Here is a 21,483-nt window from a genome sequence, read left to right as displayed (position 1 = left end):
CATTGAGCCATCGTTTGGACGGGGTGTAGCCGTGATGTTCGTCTTGTCATGCAGTAGCCAATGCCGGTATTACACAATGTGTCGTAGAGTCTGGGGTCGGTGATATTGACTATACAGTTGGGTAATGTCACTGTCATGCACGTAAACTAGGTATGTATGTTATAAAATGCATTTATTGGAATCTTGGAGGTAAGTGAGACCAATCAGGAACTTGGTAAGTTGCAATTTTATTCTTAAATACCTCATAAAGCATTGGTTTGATTGGTTGTAATATCCCGCCACTGCTAGACACCAAAATGCTGCTAAAAACGTTTCGTTTGAAAAGCATCAACATCTTACATCAAGCCGTTGTCTCTGAAACTATAAATTATAAACTTTTCATCAAAGTTCATTAGTTTTAACTTCTATTTATAAGTTATTCGTATAAGTTTCTTTCTGATCTCCAAAAAATACTATAGACCTCACAGTTGTATAAAGCAAATAACAGGAAGTCCTCCAATCGAATCGGGTAAGGACATTGAAATAATGTATCTCAAAATATAGAAAATACCTCTATTGCTTCTCAATAAGAAGCTCAATTAAAGCTTCGTTTTGACACAAATGTGATAATATTTTATAAATAAAATAAACAAAACACCAAACCAGTGTGCCCTTTTGCCCTGTTTTCCCTTATACGCATGTACCCGGCATTGTTCGACGGCAAGCATCGTTTTGTGTTCTGTTGTGATCGCATTTTCTCTTCTATCCTCTCGCTCCCTCCTTCTTTCCACGTCAAATCGAACCATGCAAGAACACACACACACCTATTCATCTTGTTCTGCTGTTTTCATTACCTGGAGAGAGTATCACCACCAGCAACCAAACGAGAGCACTGTAGTGCGAAAGAGACAACGCTACCTTAGCGAGAGAGCGATTTCTTTAGCAGAGACATCGCGTCGACCACGATGGCTTCACAGTACACGCACACAGCAGAATCAGAGCACAATAGTTTTATCACTGATAGCGCACGGATGTGCTTTGAACGTAATTTTCTAGGATTCGCGCGCGAGGCTACATCGAACTGTTTTTCCAAATGGTTGAACATTTCTATCTAAGTGCAGCAGTCGTCGTGTCGTGTGAACGCGTTTCAATGTGGTGCTAGCAAAAACGGAGGACAAATATGGTGATAAAGTGATATCTGCGAAATAAAACTTATTTAATCCACTTCTGAATTAACGCAATACGATTATTGCTTCCATTGTCTGTAGTGTTATTGGAGTGTCAAAAGATTTGTTTTGTTCCTAGCAATGTAGTGCGGTATGTTAACATGTGAAAGATTGGTTTGCGAAAAAAAAATTCCTAATAAGTTGACGAAAATTTGAAAACCAAAACCAATCGTAACCGCCAAGAAATAGTGGCGTACTCCAAGCAAAAAGGCAACGCATCCAGTTTCTGTGCATAACCGTGGTCTGAATACGACGCGTTCTTATGGTAAAATTTAATTTATTGTATTTCACTTTGTAGTGTATTCAGTGGTTGGTGTGTGTGTGAAAATATAATACGTTTGTTACCAGAAGGATGAAATATTGAAGCGAAAACCAATCCCCACGCTGTTCCGTGCTCCTTTGACAGTTTTAATAACAAAAGAAAAAACGCCAAGGAAGAAGCATGGTGGGTGAGAGAAAAGAAACAACAAGAAATTTGCCAACGACGCTCCATTAAAATTCGGCCATTTGGTAACCATGTACAGTAAAGACGTAGAATCCGGTGCTGAAACGTTTGTGCACCGTGCACAAATGTGATGTGTTGTAAAACGGTGGCGTGTGTTTACGGAAGTCCTTTTCCAGATGCTTCATGCGTTAGTATGCGTAGAATTTATTTTTGAATGAATCTTAAAAGGAAGGTGTAGAACGTGGGGTGTTCCGGGTAGGTTTGTGGTAATTTCATTGAGTGATTTAGCGGAACACTTGGCGTAAAAAGTCACATCAAAGAACGCTGGTAAGTGTGAAGAGGATGTTAATGCAAATTGGTTGAACCTTATTACTCTGCCAAAGGCATGGTTACGAGAGTTTTTACATCACTAATACTAACACTAATAGATTCAGTTTTGTGCTAAGTAAAAGTTTGGATGCTTTATTTTTGTTCGTTTGTAATTTTTTTTAAGCTAAATAACATAATCTTCTTGTCCATCATTTGAAGAAAATGAAATGTGTACAGACAATGCTTGAAATCTCTGCCTACGCCATCGGGTAGTATAGTAGTGATAAGTGTATTTCTCACCCAAGTTGATATGGTATTACTTTCGTCATGCTTTCCATTCACTCTAGAAGCTGTTTGGGACAAAGGTCAATACCACCTGATTTTTGCTAACAAACCTACTTAACCGCGTCGTTTCCTTATCTATCCGAAGGGTTCCCTTCGTTTCCGCTTGCCAATGAATGGATGTGATAGAGAGGCAGGGAAGCAAATGAGGAAAAAAGAGAACGATGCAATGTTTCCAGAATGGATGATAACATGCGATTTAAGTTCTTCATGCGTTCGTTGGTTTTGTCTTCGGCAGACGTCACTGACGTCATAAATTAATCGGCTAGTCGAGCCCATGGCACTGGATATCCCTTCGCTTATCACATCACCTGTGCTGCTGAATCCATCCTTTTCGGTGTGTTTGGCACTTTATTGTCAATGTTTTTTTTTGCGATGGTTTATCTTAACTCCTACGGGCAAGTTGTACCCATCTCACCGAGGGAGGTCCCATCGGGCAACCGGCCGAATTGTTGCCAGTGCGAAGATCACTTGGATCGCAAGCAAGACAGTATGATAACGCGTCGAGGCAAGTGCAAAAATAAGGCTTAAGAAATGAGTCTTATGTTTTGTATGACTCACTGTGGGTGATGTGGACGATTCGATTTGAAAAATAAACAAGGAAATGTATAAACATACAATAATGAAATTTGAGAGAGAAAAACATGTTTAGGGTATAACAGGGATAATATTTATAAACACACTTCAATGAGTTGTAGATATCATTCTTTTAATGTTTGCAATTAGTACAACAAAACGTTTCGAATTTCACTTCAACTTCAAGAAAGTATCATTGTCCAAATGTATCACTTATGTGAAAAAGCTCTACCAAGTCCTGAAAGATGGGACATGCCTGGTAGAATGCCATTATGTATCAATTTTCAATCATTTCTTTTTAATTATGTCGAAAATAGAAGTCAACAATCGAATCGTTTCTCGTTATAGTTTGTCGCCAACATAAATCCAATCGTCCTCTCTGCTACATGACCAATCTCAAGTTCAAGAGCCGAGAAATCATAAATTGATAGGAAAGTGACGACATTGATGATGAGATGGTCTTGAAATTGAAGCAACTGGGAATGTCACTCAATCTTCACGTTCGCTCCTTCAAGCATTGTGTGTGTGTGTGTGCGCTTTAAATTGCTTTCGTCGGTTCCCTGATTCCGTACCGAATACTCGAAGAAGACATCACCGACTATCTTCGACCATCTTCAGCACTGTGCAAATAGCTTCGAATAAATTTAACAAACAACCAAATCTCCGCTTATCATTGCAGGTCCCACGGTCCCCCAGCATCATCAACATCATCATCATTCAACGATAACGAACGACGATCCGGCAAGAGAAAGCACCAAAGTGAGGCGCCAGTTGGATGAATTATCTCCCACACCAGTACCGACCAGCGGTCAGTAAAGACGTTAAGACAAACACGGCAAGAACTGAACGCGCAACAGGCAGTGCCGTTTGTAAGTTCGATGCAATTGCTTTGGCCAGTTCGGGCGGTAGGACCAAGATCTGTCAGTTTGAATGGGTTTTAAATTGGACAGAATCAGACCGACCAAAGCACAGCAAAGAAGCGAGAAGACAAGAGCAACATTAGTCTCCAGCACGTTAATGTCACGAACCAAGAAGTCATCATCGCGATTTAATCGTATCAGCTCATTCGATATTTGTCCCATGCCACAAGTAATCAATTTGAGTTGCATTTGCAGTCAATGAATACTGCTTTCGTAGCGTTATTTTCGTAGATAAAAAGAGTTCCTTTCGATCTATTTGTGTGCAAGGATTTAGTGTAGATATTGCAGAACTACAAATACCAGAAGGGTAATAACGCTCTACATTTTATCCGTTTTGTGCGAGTCCGATAAGTGTTACGGGGATATCTATCTAGCAGGAAGGCCAGTAGTTGGAACCAGTGCGGATGCATCGTAAAAGTATGACGTGTGCGACCATAATTGCTTGATGATTTCCTGTCCCGAAGCGAACATCCGGAATGAGACATTCTTACCACACCGATGTCATGGTACTCCGGTACAACCACTATTCGCCTTGGCACTGTGCAGGAAGCTGGGAGTGAACCTTGAAGGAACATTATCATCATCTAGAACATATAAACATACCAAACTCGGTGTTAAATTATATAGACTACCACGTACCATCTTGGGCAAGCAGGACGAGTGCAGGGGACTCGAATAAAACGACATCCCGGCGAGAAAGTTGAACGTGGTGTTAGTTATAGGTAGTGACTGTGTCGGCGGAGTTGAGTCGGTCTCGAACCCGCATGAACAATTCTATCGGTGGAAGGAAAAACGCATCCTAACACATCCGGCTATCATCATCATCATGCTGCCGTTACTAAGATATTTCATCCTTGCCGAAGCCCGTGAGCAGGATAACGGTTTCTTTCGTCGGAAACAATTGCCGACAGCTCAGCGGTCTTTCCGAAGACACCGTCAGCTGCCGGGAGATTCGTTGTCGAAGATGATACCAACGTTTACACTGCTGGCAGTCCTTTGCGGTACGATGTGCTTACTTCCAACGACACTCGGTGAGTAATGACACATTCTTCCTACTCTATTTGCATTGGTTTAGATGGTTTCTTTTGAGTGGCGTGACACCTTTATGAATTTGTAATAGCTAATTGGGCGGTTTACATAATACTGAAGAGCTTTATAATAGTCTTACGGCTATGAGCTTTTCGGTTCTATTTTGGTGGATTTTCGGCTATGTGAAAATAAATATTGTTGCAATTTTAAACCATTGAGGAGCACAGTAAATTTGATATTTGATATTTTCTATTGAAATTAGCTTCTTTTTGGGATTTTTTTTAAATTTTTTATAATACAAGTACTGTTTTAATTTTGCGGTGCTGATAATACGGCAAAAACCGTCATAAAATAATATAAATAAATACTGTCTTAATTTTAAAACGAATATTCAAATACAAATTAAGCAGTGATCTTCTGTAGCAGCTAAACCTCTACAATAATATTTTCACTATGAATCACCAACCCTTGGTTACGAAATGATTTGATTATTGTCGAACCATTGAATTGGATTACGATGATACTGATTCAATCAATTGAATGTGAAACAATAAACCAAACTCGTCAAATTGTTCCCCACCACAGGATTATGGGCCGGATTCTATCGTTTCTAGAAAAGGCACATTTGGTATACAAACCTTAGTTGGTAAATTTTGCACGTACACACAAAAAAGGAAATCGAAACTAAAACCGGAACTGGATTCTTCCGATGTAGGAATAATTCTTTTAACTACTTTCCATCCTATCGCGTTGCACAGAAAAGATTAGAAACGCATTTTATCGGACAAAGTTTTTCACCCTTTAAGTAGCATCACTACTTATCGTCCTGTTTTCTTGCTCTCATGAAAGTAAGATCTTTCCAGCAAGAGATTTTTGCTGCTCTTGTTTGAGTTGAGGTACGAGTAAAAAATGTAAACTTTTTCCGATCGAAAAAAAACCGCCTGGCAAATGGAAAAGGGAGTGTTGCATCGGTGAGGAAGAAAACCCGGATCAAATTCGTATCGAAACGAATCGAAAAGTAAAATTAAAGCTAAAACTTTCTTTCGCTAACCTCGTCCAGCGTGATGGACCCCCACCAATGTCCAACACATTTTAGCACACTGTGAAATGGGTGTCCTTTTTTATAAGCTTTTCCACAAGTTGAATTGAGTTGCTGTTGATGGTAGTGCTGTTCGGTTTTCTTTTTGAGGAATGTCGATATGGAAGAAGCGCCTGATAGAATGTGGCACCACCAAATGGCTATGACCTTTTCCCGTTTTCCCAACAAATAATAGATTATCGTGGTTGTACTGATGGAGTTGAACCTAGACAACTGTTTGATTGTCCCACCAAACGATGGGAAACGATCAAATTGTGGTGAAAGGGATTTGAGAAAATGCTTTCGGGGTTTTCCTTCATTTGTCATGTATTTAATGGATAAAACTATGCTGAAGGTAAAGTAAGTGGGTCATCATTTTCGCATAAGGAGTTAAAGCACAATTAAAGTTAAAGTCAAACGCTTTTATAAAATATGGATTAGGGGTTTTGCCTTAAAACCTTATTGTACAATGTCATCTCTTTTAAACCTTTTTTGATCTCTCTTCAGTGTGTATTTAGGACACTGGTTGCTTTCCGGCAAAGGTGCATAAATTGCTTTTCGAAGTTGATTGAACCTGATCCTAGATATTTTTTTCTTATTTTTTGCGCACGGAACACACGGACGATTCACGGTTTCTGCATCCGGTGATGAGTCAGATTTAGTCAGTTTTGTCGCAACACGCTTGCTAAAGGGAAATACGCTTACCCATTTTGGCTCACGTCCAGCATTGTTTGCATTCTGTCGAGGGTTTCGTTGCACGGAAGATGACGCAGCCAGCTTTCGGGGATCTCTCTGTAAGTTATTTTTTTTTGCTTCTATATGCACAAAAGGATTATATCTTTGTTGCTTACCGTTTTAAGCAAAGAAATGCGTTTGATTAAATGCGTCTTTTCGCTAGTCGCAGCCACTAGTCCGGTCTAGCCCGACGGCGTCAGTTTCATACACTAAAGCAATCTCAACTGTGTGTGCTTCATTCGATTAGTGTAAGAAAAACGTTCCCCAAACATCCGACCGAAGAAAAAACAGGAGATGATGCTAGTCCATATTTGGGTGCGCTTTGTCTGCTGTGACGGGTTTTCCTGCAACCATGACCCTTGTCAGAGTATGTCGGAAAATTTCGTCGGCTGTCGGGACGCCACATTCCCGAGAAGGCGAAAACAGCCGTAAGTTTCTTGATATCTTCGTTCGTGGAATCAAGGGGGCCACACACCATTGTTGAGATACTTCGGGAAACCTCTGTTCCAGTCCGCCCAATTGAAGCTAAGGATTCATTCAACAAACTAATTCGCAACAAAGGTACAGTAAGACTATTCCTACGGCTGACGATTTTCTCAATGCTGTGGTTGTCAATGTTCTTGAGAAAAAATAAATCCCAAGCGTGTGGTAAGTTTTTTATTTATTGATTCATGAGGGGTCTACGTCGGGACGACCTTCCTGGAAAGCGGAAGTACTTTTGTAATGTAGGGCATCATCAATCTTCTGGACGAAGTAGCAAAGAGGCCATTAGAAACCTAATAACATTCATTTCATCACGAAGTAGCATTAAAATTATTTTATACGTAAAAGTTAAATATGTGGATAATTTAACATATCATTCGTTACGGTAATGCAAACACAAACATAAATTAGATAAAGTAAACTCGAATTTATAATATCGATTGACTGATTGCGTTTGGCTCTTTGAATACCTAACTAAACTACATCCAATTTATCCAAATAATTAATCTCATTTTAATCATTACGCATGTTGTATCAGATACTTTTTTTCGTTTTTACAATATTTCTACGACCAACAAGTCCTAACTAAGAAATCTGGTCCGAAACATCTTATTTATTAAATGCAATTTCCGCTTTTTGTTGCTTAAAACGATTAGCGCAGTTTAGTAAAACCTCTCCGCAGGCACAAGCGGACAAGAAGACGAAAAACATTTCAGAGGAAAAGTGGTCTTTCCCGTACACTCCCTCAGTACCATTCGCCTCGTAATAAGTTACCGAGCTTAAGTGTATCAACCGCACTCAGGATTTGAATGTGCGCTCTTAATCTGTTTTGAATGAAAAAGCCCACCAACAGTTTGCCGTTGCTGGTTTGCAAAAAGGGCGCTCGAAAAAAGCAAAAAAAAAAACAATTACCACGCCTGAGAGCAAAATCAATTCCACGAAATCCGTCATCGCACGCTCTTAGTGATGAGTGCGCGATAAACGGGCATGAGAAGTTCGATGAGTAAACAAAAATCTGATGGTGGTAAACGGGGACGGTTTGGCATATAAATCACATCAATTTTGCCCACCCATTTCCGTTTTTCCTGTTCGATCAGGGTCGTGTGGACAGTATCTTTCGCGAAGGACACACTTTAGTTGCTGCAGACGCGTACCCAAAACATACGTACGCAGACAAACATCCTTTGGAACACACAGCAAGTTGCGGTGTAGTGTCCCTTTGAAAGGAAATTCCCTTTTGAAGGTGAATTTATTTTTCCCTTCCGTGATACGTGTGGGGTACGGTATCGAAGCGAATACGGGGGATGCTGTCAAGTACTTCCCGTTGCTTTCATCTCCCCTCCCAAAACATGGGATGATGTTATTGACGACGTGGGTGGTGGTTCGGTCTGGTTGCTGTCGGAACCTCTCAAAAGCTTTCGCTCTCGGTTACATCCTCTTCGCTTACCCATAAGGGTTCCCTCAGTCGTGACGCTCTGTGGCTGTGTTTACACGAGGCAGTTACTAACCAATCATCATCCAACGACCACTTCAGCATTTTCAACGCGATCATCCTGCGATGTGCGATTACATACTGGCCCCAAGCGGGAAAAGAGGATAAACGTGGAGCGGGATGGTAGATCCCGGGAGGGCTGAGATTGTGATTATTAACATCGACAACGATTTCGTCTCAATTTCACGCACCAAGTGACAAAATCAAACAAAAATATGTGGTTTTGGGCCGTGCCATGTAACGGGTCCGGGAGTTTACTTGCAAACATAAGCAATGCAACAAGCCGAGCTACGGCGACGGCGTCGAAGTTTATAGGGTGAAACTCAGACCCGTAGCATGTGGCTGTTGGGGTGGCGTTTGTTTAACTAATTAATGGAGATGAATTTTAATCTTTTCGTAAATCGTGCGAATGGTACGGTGAAGGGATTTTTTTGCCTTTTCTTGTAATCATCAATTTGTAGTCGCTGTTATGCCATTGCCCCGCCAATCAATTTGTGTGAAACGACCCTGAAATTCATTACCATCGAAGGATTTAGCATCGTTGGCAATTTTTGACGATTTATGTCTGTTCTTTTGCTTTCACATGGTGGAAGGTTTGCTTTTGCTGGTTTCGCTCCGGCTGCCCGCTTGATTGTTTGGTATCATTGATGAATGTTTACCCTGATTTTAACATATGCATCGTTGACAAATTGTAAAATGCTAAACAACGCATAAACGGGTATGCATAAGATGACTGAATTTTAAATGAAGCAGACAAAATACCGCTTTCATAGATTAGCTAATCGGAACGGATTAATATATTGTTTATGATTCTTTTGTTTCTCTGAAATACATCAATGTTCTTTTAAAATGTTGGCGTACGATAGGCATTTTTTGTACTAATATCTTGCATTTTGATTTTGGACACCACTTTTGAACAAAAACTCTAAAGTTATGGTCCAGAAATTCTAGTTGACACATACTCCGGAATGAGGGAGTATTCGGTACAAAACCGTAACAAATTAAGTCACAGAACATAAAAGCGTGGACAACTTTAAACGGATTTCTTTATCATCTCAACTGTAAAAAAATCCGTCGCCGATCATCGCCTGACTGAGATAGAAGTCGACTTGATCGAGCTTTCTGTCGTTACAAGCTTTTGACTCTACGAAGGATACGTTGTTCCGTGTAAAAAAAAACTTTTACTGACCCTCTGTTGCGTCTACATGAAATGTTTGACAAATCGTCAACAAATTATTCTGCTCTTCAATTTTCTACAAAAACGTCTGCCTACCGTTATTTAATGCAAATTGTTTATTCCTCCCTCTGCGAGAAACTTTTAGACTTATGACTTCTTTCGTTTCTTATTGTCCATGTAACGAAGAAATCAAATTGGTTTGGAATGAAAAGCGTATCCACTACCAGAGAAAGAATATCACAGTTTTTACCAAATTGACTGAACGATGGGAAACAAAACAACAAATTGGAATAAATATTCATATCTTATTTGAGGTTTCGGTATGTTGCCCTTCTTCCACTTCCGAGCAAAATATATACCAAAAATAAATGGGAGTACAGGGAATGATGAAAACTTGGAGGTCATCCTCACGGAAATAGAATCCACTACGTTTTGTTTTATCACATTTTCCACAACACATTTCCGTTTGAAATTCGCATTTTCTGAAGATAAACGAATAAAGCGAATTTGATACATACGTTTGATGTTTAAATCAATCAAAACAAAAAGATCGTAAGATCGCCAAGAGACTTTTTTCACTTCTAAATGCCTTTATTTTGTGTTCCATTTAGGCGTGAAGCTGGATGGATGCGATTTGTTTTCCATTTCCTGTAAATACAAGTTTATGCGTAGGCTAGGTCAAAGTTTTAAGATATTATCTCGCACAAGAAGCGAATTGTGATGAGCAAACAATTTTCATTGAAAATAGAATAGACATTACAGCTATTCCCTAGGACTCTGCTTGTTTCGTCCAATTTTATGCTGTTAAAGCTGTTTAAATTCTACCTAAAAGCTGTTGTAAAATGCCTCCGCGGAATGCAAAACGTTATACCAAGAGAATTACGTCTTTGATGGCTGCTTATGAATGAATTATGCTTTCGATTTTTTTTTTCTTTGTGCTCACTTACAAATCAAACATCGTAAGATTGTTGATACTCTTTTTCGGTTGTTCTACTTTAAAAAAAGGAGCTTGCTATAAACTTGCTTCCATTTAATAGGCGCGTTCGTTAGGCTTAGATTTGCAAGAAAAACAGTCTTAATGGTTTCATTGTAAATACCCATGGTTAGAAGCGAAAAATGGAATACTTTTTCCCATTCTCTAAACACATCTTACCTGGAATTGGCTATGTACAACAATGTTGAAAAATACATAAACGCTTTGGATGGTTGTATGTTTGTTAAGAAAAAATCTTTGAAGAAAATCTATTCAGCATCCACGTGCACGTGCAAACATTGTTGTTTGAGCGAATAAAAGTTTTTTTGGACTGTATTTCGAGGAAAATACGCGCTTGCATTATTCGGCCCCAAACTTGTTGCGATTTAATGTTCATGTTTGCTTTTCCAAGCACTTGACTTTATTCTTTCTTTCGAAATATCATACACAACGCCTTGCGTTCGCTTCAGTTCACCCACCACAAGTATAGCAGCTGGAAGCAGTGACGCAAACGAACTAAAAAATGAAATTCCCACGAAACGATAAATCGTGACAAGCAACAGCCCCGAATGTGCGTTTATAAAGTTTGACGGTAAAGTGTAGAACCGTGTCAACAATAAAAAAGAGTAAAAGAACGACAAAAAAACAGAGATATGCAGCTTCATCAACATTAGCCCGATGGCGGCGAGTGTATGTTGCTCTTTATATTTCTTTGCGTCAGCATTTGGTTACTGAAACCGCAAAACGCGGTACACAGCGATAAGACAATTATCGTTATCATCAATAAATATATTATCGAATTACCATACGACGCGTTGGTGTCGTCGCGGATCTGTTGCCTGCGGGCGCGTGTCCAAAACAAACAAACATGGGGAGCAGTAGCATTGGGGATAGAGTAGTGTGATTGATGGCCATATATTATTCCTTCCTATCATTGCTCATCATACCCCTAACGATAATCGATCGATGGCTGGGGCTGTTGCACTTGATGTGCAATCGGTACGAATCGATTTGCCGGTTGGTGATGCGTCTTTTTTGGGTTACCCTTTGAACAACGTCATATGGTAAGATTGATGTCATATGTACTATTTAAGGTGAGATGGTAATTACCGTGACAAGCATCGGCAACGGTGAGCTTATATTTGGTTGGTGGTGATGATGTGAAACACTGTTGCACTTTTTCATATCCAGAACTGGATGAAATATCAGTAACTTCGAATAATATACCTCGTAATGATGTTTATGATACCAAAAATAAAGATCTTTGAATAAATGGAAATACTGGAAACAGATGATTATATTATAAATTGCAACAATCTCGTAGGTAAGTTAAACTAGTAAGACTACAATGTAAATTGGAAACAAAACATCTCATCAACATATTCCATCCACACACGTGTCCTTTTGTTGTTCCTAACTCACACTTCCGAGAACAGAGGAAATCCCGATGCAAATTAAATTAAAAATTTTCTGAATGAGTTGTTTGGTTTTTTTTTATTTGATCGCATATTTTCCAACACGAATCTGTATGTAAATAAGTGTAAAGTAAAAGCTTTTGAAACATGATACGAGAGCGGTTCTATTTGCCTCCTACACGCCTCTCTATATAACTGAAATATTCAATCAGCCGCTTGTTATGTGATTGATTCGTATCAAAATAGGACTAAGGCATAAAAAACCGCCGGGAAAACTCTTTCCGTCTGTTCAGGCAGTTCTGGGAAAAAGCTTATGTCGCAGCAAAAATGGCATGGACACGCGTATTGACATTCCGTGGTGTAGTGGTGCTGGTGTAACCTGGATATGCGTTTTTTAATCACCTCCCGGTGGAAATATTCCACTTCAGGTGTTGGAAACAAAAAGCTAAAACACAAAAATTTGCACCACAGCGCTGAAGAGGAGTGTTTCATGCGCGTTAGGTGCTAGGGACACACACACGTAAGCCCCAAGGGGAAGCAACAAAAGCAAAACTGTAGGCGCGAAAGGATATCTAACTCCCAAATTACGAACCAACTTTTCACGCGAAATGAAACCGCAAGGACACACCACGATGGGTTGTCAACGGGAGTGTGATATTTCATTCGAATCCCATAAATGGAGGCGCAAAGTTACGTTCGAGGAATGAATTTATCGTTATTCCGTTCGATTAGTTGTTCTTGAAGCTGGTGGTATGTTTTATGATTGTTTGTTTTTTTCGCTATGTTGTCGTGTGGATAGAAATTGCACATTAACACTGACGTTCTTTTTATCTTGGATGTAAATGCGTGAAAGGATCAATACGTTCGGTATGCGTCCGTATTCAATTTCACAGTATGTATGTGCTTTTGTTCACTTTTCACCTCTTTTTGTTGCGCACCATTTTTCTCTTTCGGAACGTTAGAAATCTTATACCCGCTAATATCACCACCCGGTTGTCTCTACGTCAGTGATGTTATATTGACGTGTCTGTCGTATTGTTTGCCAATGGAGAAAAGCAGGACAGTACCGAGAGAGGCTAAATATGGCGTGCAACTAAAGGGTAGCAAAACGCTAATTGATATTTCCATCAAACTCCTCACCCATGTTGGAAGAGCGTTTGAAGAGAAAAAAGTATAAACCATCCTTAGTACCTCCTAGAGGCAGAGTGTGTATTGCCTTCCTCCGAAAGGTTCATTTGTGGTTAGAACAATGCAGCAGCTTTTTCCACGTTTTGTTACTACACAGTGCTCTTATCCAGTCTTTACACGAACCTTCGGTAAACTCTCATTACGGGACCCCATCGTAAATGGCTAATCTAATATAATGAGTTTCTAATCAGGTCGTAACGTACACAGGGCAACCCATAGCTATTGGAAAGCGAATGGTAAACCTGGTCGTGGGCGATAGTCAGCTTCCCGTCATTAGCGTGACGATGGAAAACATAATTTCTAACCTAACCTAAACGCTACTATATCCCCAGTGTACGAACGATGTTGATGGAGGTGTTGATTAGAGCAGGTTTTCCATCATCTTTACCAACAGCGTTCACCTTCTTTTATCATGTCATATTATAGACAAATTCTCAGTAAATTTTCCGTTAAAGAAAGCTCTCTTATAGATGAGATAAAACATTTGCTGTTTGGTGATCAGGTTTCAAACTCCCTTGGGAAAGGATGGAAGAAGTTCATCAAAGCAATTAAATACATTTCAAATGCTAGAAACTAGGTAAACGATATGAAAATACACATTGCTTTTGAAGACTAATTGCTACGCTTTACACCCTCCGTCGCACTTACTAATTAATAGTAAGTTTTGTAAGTTTACTTTTTCGGTTGTTTTTGGGTTGCCTTAAAAGGCCGTAAAATGTTTGTATTTGAAAATTTGTTGGATGCGTTCCAACATGGGCTAAATAAACATGAAAAATTCGTCCCTTTAAAGGAATCTGTGTCCAAGCTAGTGAAGTTTGGTACGTTTTCTCGGGAAATTCTAATGCTTTCAACTGGGGCAAATCAATATATAAAACCTTTCATCTCTCGTGTAATAAGCAGGGAGCGAACGTACAATTTAAAGCAGAAAGGAACGAATGAACTGGATCCAAATTACAAGAAATTTTTTTACGTTAAATGATGTGCTTCTTCCTCATATTTCATCGAACCCACCTTATCCTGAGTAGGGTGGGAATCGCTTCAATTCATTCATGATCTATTTTTTATTTTGTTTTTGCAGCATCTTCCCCTAACGGTGTTTATTTTTCCATCTCGAAGCTCCGCATGACGCTACCTATCTCGAAGGAATCCTACATCATCTTACGCAACGAACCGATCGTCCAGTTGCAGCTGCTATCTTCGGGAAGCGAACTGAGAACGAACGCCATCGACCAGCAGCACGGTTATAGCTATGCGATTGAAAGTCCACCTGATACCAAGTACCTTAAGGTGGACTCAAGCACGGGCGCTTTGTGGATAACGTCACAGATCTACACCATGTCGAACGTCACCGAGTTCGTAATCGTTGCAGTGAACTCAAGCGTTAGTTCACCATTTGCCCACGGTGTAATGCCAGCTGCCCGGCTCACACTCACCATTGACCCTGTGCTGGTGGCTGAAGATACGCTCGACAGCTTCTGCGAACATCATCCGGAGCGTGCATGTTTCTGGGACACGGCACAGTACCGCGTGGCGGAAAATGGTCCCCTGGGATGGACGATCGGTGCTGTGGGGCCCACATTTTATCGTCGTCTGTGCCCACAACATTTACCGAAGTATGAAATATTTGTTGCAACACCCGGCAACATGAACGGTAGTAATGAGTATCTACTGCTGGATCCCAACGATGGAACACTACGAACGAAAGTATCGTTCGATCATGATACACATGCACCAGGCCCAACGTTGCAAGCTAGCGTACGATGCACGCTTCAACAGTTTAGCACGGATGTCGATGTAAAATCTATCAAATCTGAGTCTCAAACCGTTGATCGCACGATCACTGTGAATGTGCTTGATCGAAACGATAATCTTCCTCGTTTGGAGCAATTAAATCGAACGGATAGCTCAAATCATCACGAAGAACAGGATGATGTCTCCAGTTATCAAGTGTACGTGGATGATCCACATGTTAATCAGGTGAGTAATCGAAATATATACCTAGTAAACAATATTTTTACATAGATAATATCAATTTGGTTGCGGCGATTTATTCGAAAATGTTTGACAATGACTAATGATTTCAAATCATACGTTTAGGAATAGTTCATAACAAGACATAGTTCATAGCAGTCGCGTTAGAAACAATAGGTATCTATGCAATTTGCTTGGTCCTTTGTCTGGTTTTTACCTACACGGCATCCAGGATACATTGAATATCCATGTTGAATGGATCTGGGTTTTCCCAACAAAGAAAACTAAATTTGTTTTTTTTATTATTATCGGAAGAAAAACGGAAACTATGTGCTGGTTGTGCAATCTGGTACGTCCTTTCCATTTGCGTAATTGAATCGTATTACCGGAAGATTGTGTTCTCGTATTGCAACGCAGTGGTGTATAGCAATGATGCGATTTAGTTTATTATATTTGCTTGGACAACATTAAAATTTCATTCTAAACGTATAACTAGCGTTACAGTCAGCTCCATAAAATTAATCCTCCATAATCTCATTCTTGTTATTGGACGGTTATACAGTAGACAACAATCTGTCGTTGCTCTTTATACGGATTTAAGATTCAACGCTAAAGTTAAAAGGAATCCATCCTGATACTGTTGCGCGCTGGTACAGGCAAATCCTGTAGAAAGTTAACCATCCACCGGAACGCCTGCAGGATAACATAATTAAGAATGTGTCGAATTCTTGTCATTCTCTGCTCCCCTAAAGAAAACATAACAAAAACACATCAAGGACGACGGAGCATCATAAAATAGATGAAATTCGAATGGATCAACAACAACAAAAACATAGTAATCCCTAAGGTTTTCGTTTAGGTTGCGGTAAAGAGTGATGCTCTCCCTTCAGGAGGTAGTTTACCACCGACGACCAACAGCAACGAAACAAAACCCCGCTGTGGGGCACCGTATTCAATTAGCTGAGTTGACCCCAAAACAGTGCTCCTTTGCGCGGCATATCGCCGGTAAGGAGCTAGACACGGAGATAGATTCAGCGTAAAAAGAGAGCAATCGAGCTGAGCGTAAAAACGGGGAAAAGATTGGTCGGTCAGGAGTAGGTGATTAGCGCTCGAGGAACGATGAAAATTTAATGACTTCATCAAACACAAATGGTAGTGGAGTGTGGTGAACCTGGAAAACGGATGTCATTCTCTGCAATGGAACAAATCGTTAACCGGTCTTAAATAGCTGACCTCTATTGGGCGCTAAGGAGGGTTTGGGATGAAAATGGTCAATGTTAGGGGTAGGATTTATTTGTTGGGTGAAGTTGTTGATGTGCTGATGAAGCTTGCCTTTGTGGAAAGTGTCATCCCTGAACAAACAGTGAGTAAAATGCCACATGATATAAAAACGCTAAAGATGCCATAGGTCGTATTAATGTAAACATCGCGCTCCGCTGTTTTATTGAAGGGTGGGTGGCCACAGTTAATTGACCACACCTGCTAGAAGCATTTTTACTTTACATTCAACAGTTTGTGTTTCGTTACCTTTTTACGTTGTCCAATGTATGTATGAATGAATGTTTTCCATTGCCGTTTGAAACAAATGGTTAAATATTCTAGAAAAAAAACAAACAATTTCTTCATTAATGATTGTTGATTTTCTCAAAATGTTTGGTACCTGTCTCCATTGACTCCTTTACACAGAATGAATATTAAGAAATGAAAACATTGTGCCTTTTTCAATCTAGGTACTACTAACCAGCAATCATAAATACTCAAAACTCATGAAAAAAAGCTAACGTGATGAAAATGGCATAATATTTTTCACCTTCACGTCCTGATAGGATTCGATACGTTACACCTACAATCTGATGTTCCTTTTAAAGGCCATTTTCTGTTTCGTTTGCTTGATTTGAATCACCCACGCGAAACGTGATAACATTTTTTATATTAACGTAAGTCCTGAAAAAGCTTCCAAATGTAAGGACAACCGGTAGCACAAACTTGGTCGACTAACTGCACGAAAATAAAAAATCGCCTCTTCAAAATCTACACACACACAGGCGCACTGATAACTCACCGGCCATACCCATCATATGGGGCACGAGAAGGCCAGGATACGGATTGAATTTCTTGGTGGCATGCTGTTTGACTGTTGACAAATGGGAACGAAGAACGATCATTCAGGAAGTGGGTGTGTTTGTCTGAACGGGGGTTGCTTTTTGGCCGGTTTTTATGAAAAAATGTTGAAGAAGAATGAATCGATCCTTTTGCACTGGGCTCCCATGTACGTAAGTTACGAAGGAAAGATTTCTATGAATTGTGCTTGATGTTGGTTGTATCAATATTAGCATAAAAATTGTTTGCAATCGTAAGGAACGTAACCAAAGTGCCATGAAATGACCATTCTATGTTGGGGCATTTTAAAAAAGGTTCGTTAAGCATTCAATGGAATGTAAATCATCGAGAATTGCGTTCTTACTGTAAATAGAATGCATGTTTTGTTTAGATAAAAGTTGTTATTTGTTATTTGTTATTTATTATTAGATGGCACCAATGGCTACATTTTCTTCTTGGACGGTCATGCCCTCAAAAGTCTGTATGTCTGTATAGTTGTCTCAGATGTTTCTATAAATATGCCAATCTCCTAAGGCTATAGACTTAGGCTTTATTATAGTAATTTCGCAAAATTTAAAAATTGATATTTTTAAAGCGAATTTGTTGCAATAAGTTTCTTTTCACTCAAATAATGTTTTAAATTAAAAAAAGAATAAAAAATCAGAAAAAAAAATTTAAACAAATTTCAACTCGAAAATTTCATAAGGCTTACCCCTTACGTTTTTTTTGGGAAATTTTGCAAAAAAAATGAAATTGATTTATTTTAATGCCAATTGGTTGCAATGTGTTTCTTTTCACTCAAGTAATGCTTTAAATAAAAAAAGAGTGAAAAATAATAAAAAAAATCAAAAAATTCAAAAAATTGAAAATTTACTAAGGCTCATTTTTGCACCAAGTTTTGGCTATAACTCGGTCGGTATCCAACGGATCGCCAATCTTGAACCTGTGGTCGATAGATGGCACCAATGGCTACATTTTCTTCTTGGACGGCCATGCTCTCAGGTGTCCGTGGTCGAAGTTATTCGAGGACCAAGTTCCTTACCCTGTTTGAGAAAATGTAAAATTTTCCCCATTTTTGAGCAATGTAGCAAAATTTTTAAATGTGATATATTTTAATGGGAATTTGTTGCAATGTGTTTCTTTTCACTCAAATAATGCTATAAATTAAAAAAATAATAAAAAATCAGAAAAAAATTTTAAAAAAATTTTCAACTCGAAAATTTCATAAGGCTTACTACCCCTTACGTTTTTTTTGGGAAATTTTGCAAAAAAATGAAATTGATTTATTTTAATGCCAATTGGTTGCAATGTGTTTCTTTTCACTCAAGTAATGCTTTAAATAAAAAAAGAGTGAAAAATAATAAAAAAAATCAAAAAATTCAAAAAATTGAAAATTTACTAAGGCTCATTTCTGCACCAAGTTTTGGCTATAACTCGGTCGGTATCCAACGGATCGCCAATCTTTAACCTGTGGTCGATAGATGGCACCAATGGCTACATTTTCTTCTTGGACGGCCATGCCCTCAGATGTCCGTGCCGGAAGTTATTCGAGAACCAAGTTCCTTACCCTGTTTGAGAAAATGTAAAATTTTCCTCATTTTTGCACCAAGTTTTGGCTATAACTCGGTCGGTATCCAACGGATCGCCAATCTTTAACCTGTGGTCGATAGATGGCACCAATGGCTTCATTTTCATCTTGGACGGCCATGCCCTCAGATGTCTGTGCCAGAAGGCGTCTGATGAGGCGTTAAACGAGCTGACTCCTAATAACGACTCATTCAAGTTATCGGTTAAAGAACAGAATCAGTCTATTCTATGTATAAAAACATATTTTTCTCAACTCATTCTGTATGCCTACAGCTCCGTCGTGTAAGTTGACTTTGACCGTGAAACTCGTGAAACAGTAATCATTCATGTACACCCTTTTTAAGCCGGCTTTACTCGACTGACCATCATTACCATTGTCATCATTAGTCAAAAAGAACATCACATGTACACAACAGGCTGATCGTTTGGTCCGAGATTTACCCATTTAATGTTGATCCTTTTTCCGAGTGGTTAGAGTGGTTGCACATCGGGCGGAAGAAAACCCACTCAAGTGCTACAAGTCGCCCCGAGGCTTAGGCGTGTTTGGATACGCAGAATGTGATGAAAACAATCACCGGAACCTAGCACCTACCGGGTGGGCGGATGAACGAACGGTGGATTTGATGGGCGAAACAACTACTACTGGGGTGAGAGCGGCAGGATGGATAGCCTTTTCCCCCTCTCCACCTGGAACTCTCTATGATGTTGTCTCCGCGGCGGGACTTTCTCGTCTCATTCGTACGGCCAGACATTGCGTTTCACTGTTGTTTACCCATCACGCTGATTAATGCAAGCTAATCACGCTACGGTAAAAGATATAGCTACGAGGCCCTGGCGTGCAAAGAAGACCGATAGAGCAGTACATTTGCTACATAGGATAAGCGAACTATCCGGCAATGACCCTAGGAAAAAGTGGTCCCTTTACAGACAGGGAAAGTGCTAGTGTGCTGTGTCCTTGCTCTATCTGGTCACATTTCAACAGCTACAGGGAGGAACACATGCGCTGGTTTGGGTGTGAATTGAATCCGAAAAATCATACAGCAATCCTCTCCCTTCCAACGACACATTGTGCCTTGTTGGAGTTATTTCAGTTCAGTATGTGAAACTCCTCCTCGTAGGTTGGTCGAGCTATGCAGTTGATTAATTCCCGAGAAACTGACCACGAACACTCCAGCGAGGCCGTTAAGTTCGATGACTTTGAACATTATGTGTCGTTTTGGTGAAGGTTCTCATCGTTCGTTCATCGTTCTCGAAGGAGAAAGAGAGTGAGACTATCCAGACGATGCAATGGTCATGCAAAATTTTCCCGTCTCGAATAAATCCCTTCAAAAACAAAGATCATCTTCAGTGCAATGCAGCTAATATTTGGTAGGCGAAGCTGCTGAAGAGAATCGACACTTTCGTCGGAGGAAAACCTGATTCTTTTTCGACCAATACCGTCTGATGTCATGGCATCGTCAGGAAATTACCACGCGCCAGCTTAAAGGGATGTACGTTTGAACGATGATGTTAGCGCACAGTCAGACGTTCGACATGTTTGGATTGAGCAAATGAATTTGCATATTTCCCGACCGAAACACACATGCAAAACAAACCTTTTTGTTTCCGCGACAGACTGGCTGACCGGACTGGGGGATTGGATAATTCGGGAGGAAACAGTTAAATTTGTCGCAAGAAAACATCATCCGCTAGAAACAAAGAACCCATAAAAACTAACATCTTCGAACTATCCTGTTTCTGAAAAAGAAAGGGATGATAGGAGGGTTATAAAGTGAACTCATTTGTTATACGACCGTTATATGCGATTTCTTTTGCTCTTGCCCCGATACTGTTGATGTTAAGTTTTGCCCTCAAAAAGGAGCTACTGATTTGCTTGTTAGGGATCGTTCTCCTCGCCACAATTTTGGTACTATTGGAACAAGAGTGGGGTCACATAAAAACTGAAATATTATTTCGTTAAATGAAAGAGGACATTCTGCCATCGAACAAATGCTCTCAAGAAAAGTTTGAAAGTTCATTCGTCCAAGAAGACATACATGTGCGTGGAAAAGTTATGAAAAGCTCCATCTTGTGAATAATTCGTCGCGAAAAAATCGCTAATCATTCTGCTGAATAACATTGAAGCTGGAATTTTATCATTTTTGTCCGTTTCAATACAAATCTTCATTTTTGTAATGAAAGACGATCCCGTAAATAGTGTGAATATGTTTACAAAAAGCCAGCACTGTTCCATTATTCAACTTCAAGGTGAAATGTTCACATGCATTGTGTATCATAAAAAGTTCCCGCAGCTGTACGACAATGTTAATCGTTGTAGGTGGCTAAATTGGAAAATAAATTTCTAACAATGAAACCTGGGAAGAGACGTCTGAGCGTTGGAAATATGCTGCAAGCGAAACCTTTCCAGTGATATTGTTGTAAAAGCATTGGCAAAATTAATTTATTTTCCCGGCGGGAA

The 21,483-nt window shown here is 39.7% G+C and overlaps 1 protein-coding gene across 5 annotated transcripts in view; it reads left to right on the top strand.

The window, feature by feature from the left end:
• The window catches only part of LOC125761750 (uncharacterized), a 137,929-nt gene that overhangs the window by 110,665 nt on the left and 5,781 nt on the right, over positions 1-21,483 (top strand). Inside the window, exons 1-5 of one of the 5 annotated variants that reach the window (XM_049423204.1) lie at positions 426-1,162; positions 1,248-1,296; positions 1,504-1,977; positions 3,557-4,828; positions 14,446-15,344. In XM_049423204.1, the coding sequence (XP_049279161.1) occupies positions 4,624-4,828; positions 14,446-15,344 (1,104 nt within the window). In that variant the 5' untranslated portion in view covers positions 426-1,162; positions 1,248-1,296; positions 1,504-1,977; positions 3,557-4,623. Of the gene's footprint in view, positions 1-425; positions 1,471-1,503; positions 1,978-3,556; positions 4,829-14,445; positions 15,345-21,483 lie in introns of those variants that run through there. The other 4 variants (XM_049423201.1, XM_049423203.1, XM_049423202.1 and 1 more) reach the window with 4 other exon arrangements.

Source organism: Anopheles funestus, chromosome 2RL (assembly GCF_943734845.2).
Source record: "Anopheles funestus chromosome 2RL, idAnoFuneDA-416_04, whole genome shotgun sequence".
In the NCBI taxonomy this organism is placed as follows: domain Eukaryota; kingdom Metazoa; phylum Arthropoda; class Insecta; order Diptera; family Culicidae; genus Anopheles; species Anopheles funestus.
Note: the sequence above shows the minus strand (reverse complement) of the source record. Positions and strands in the feature narration are given on the sequence as shown.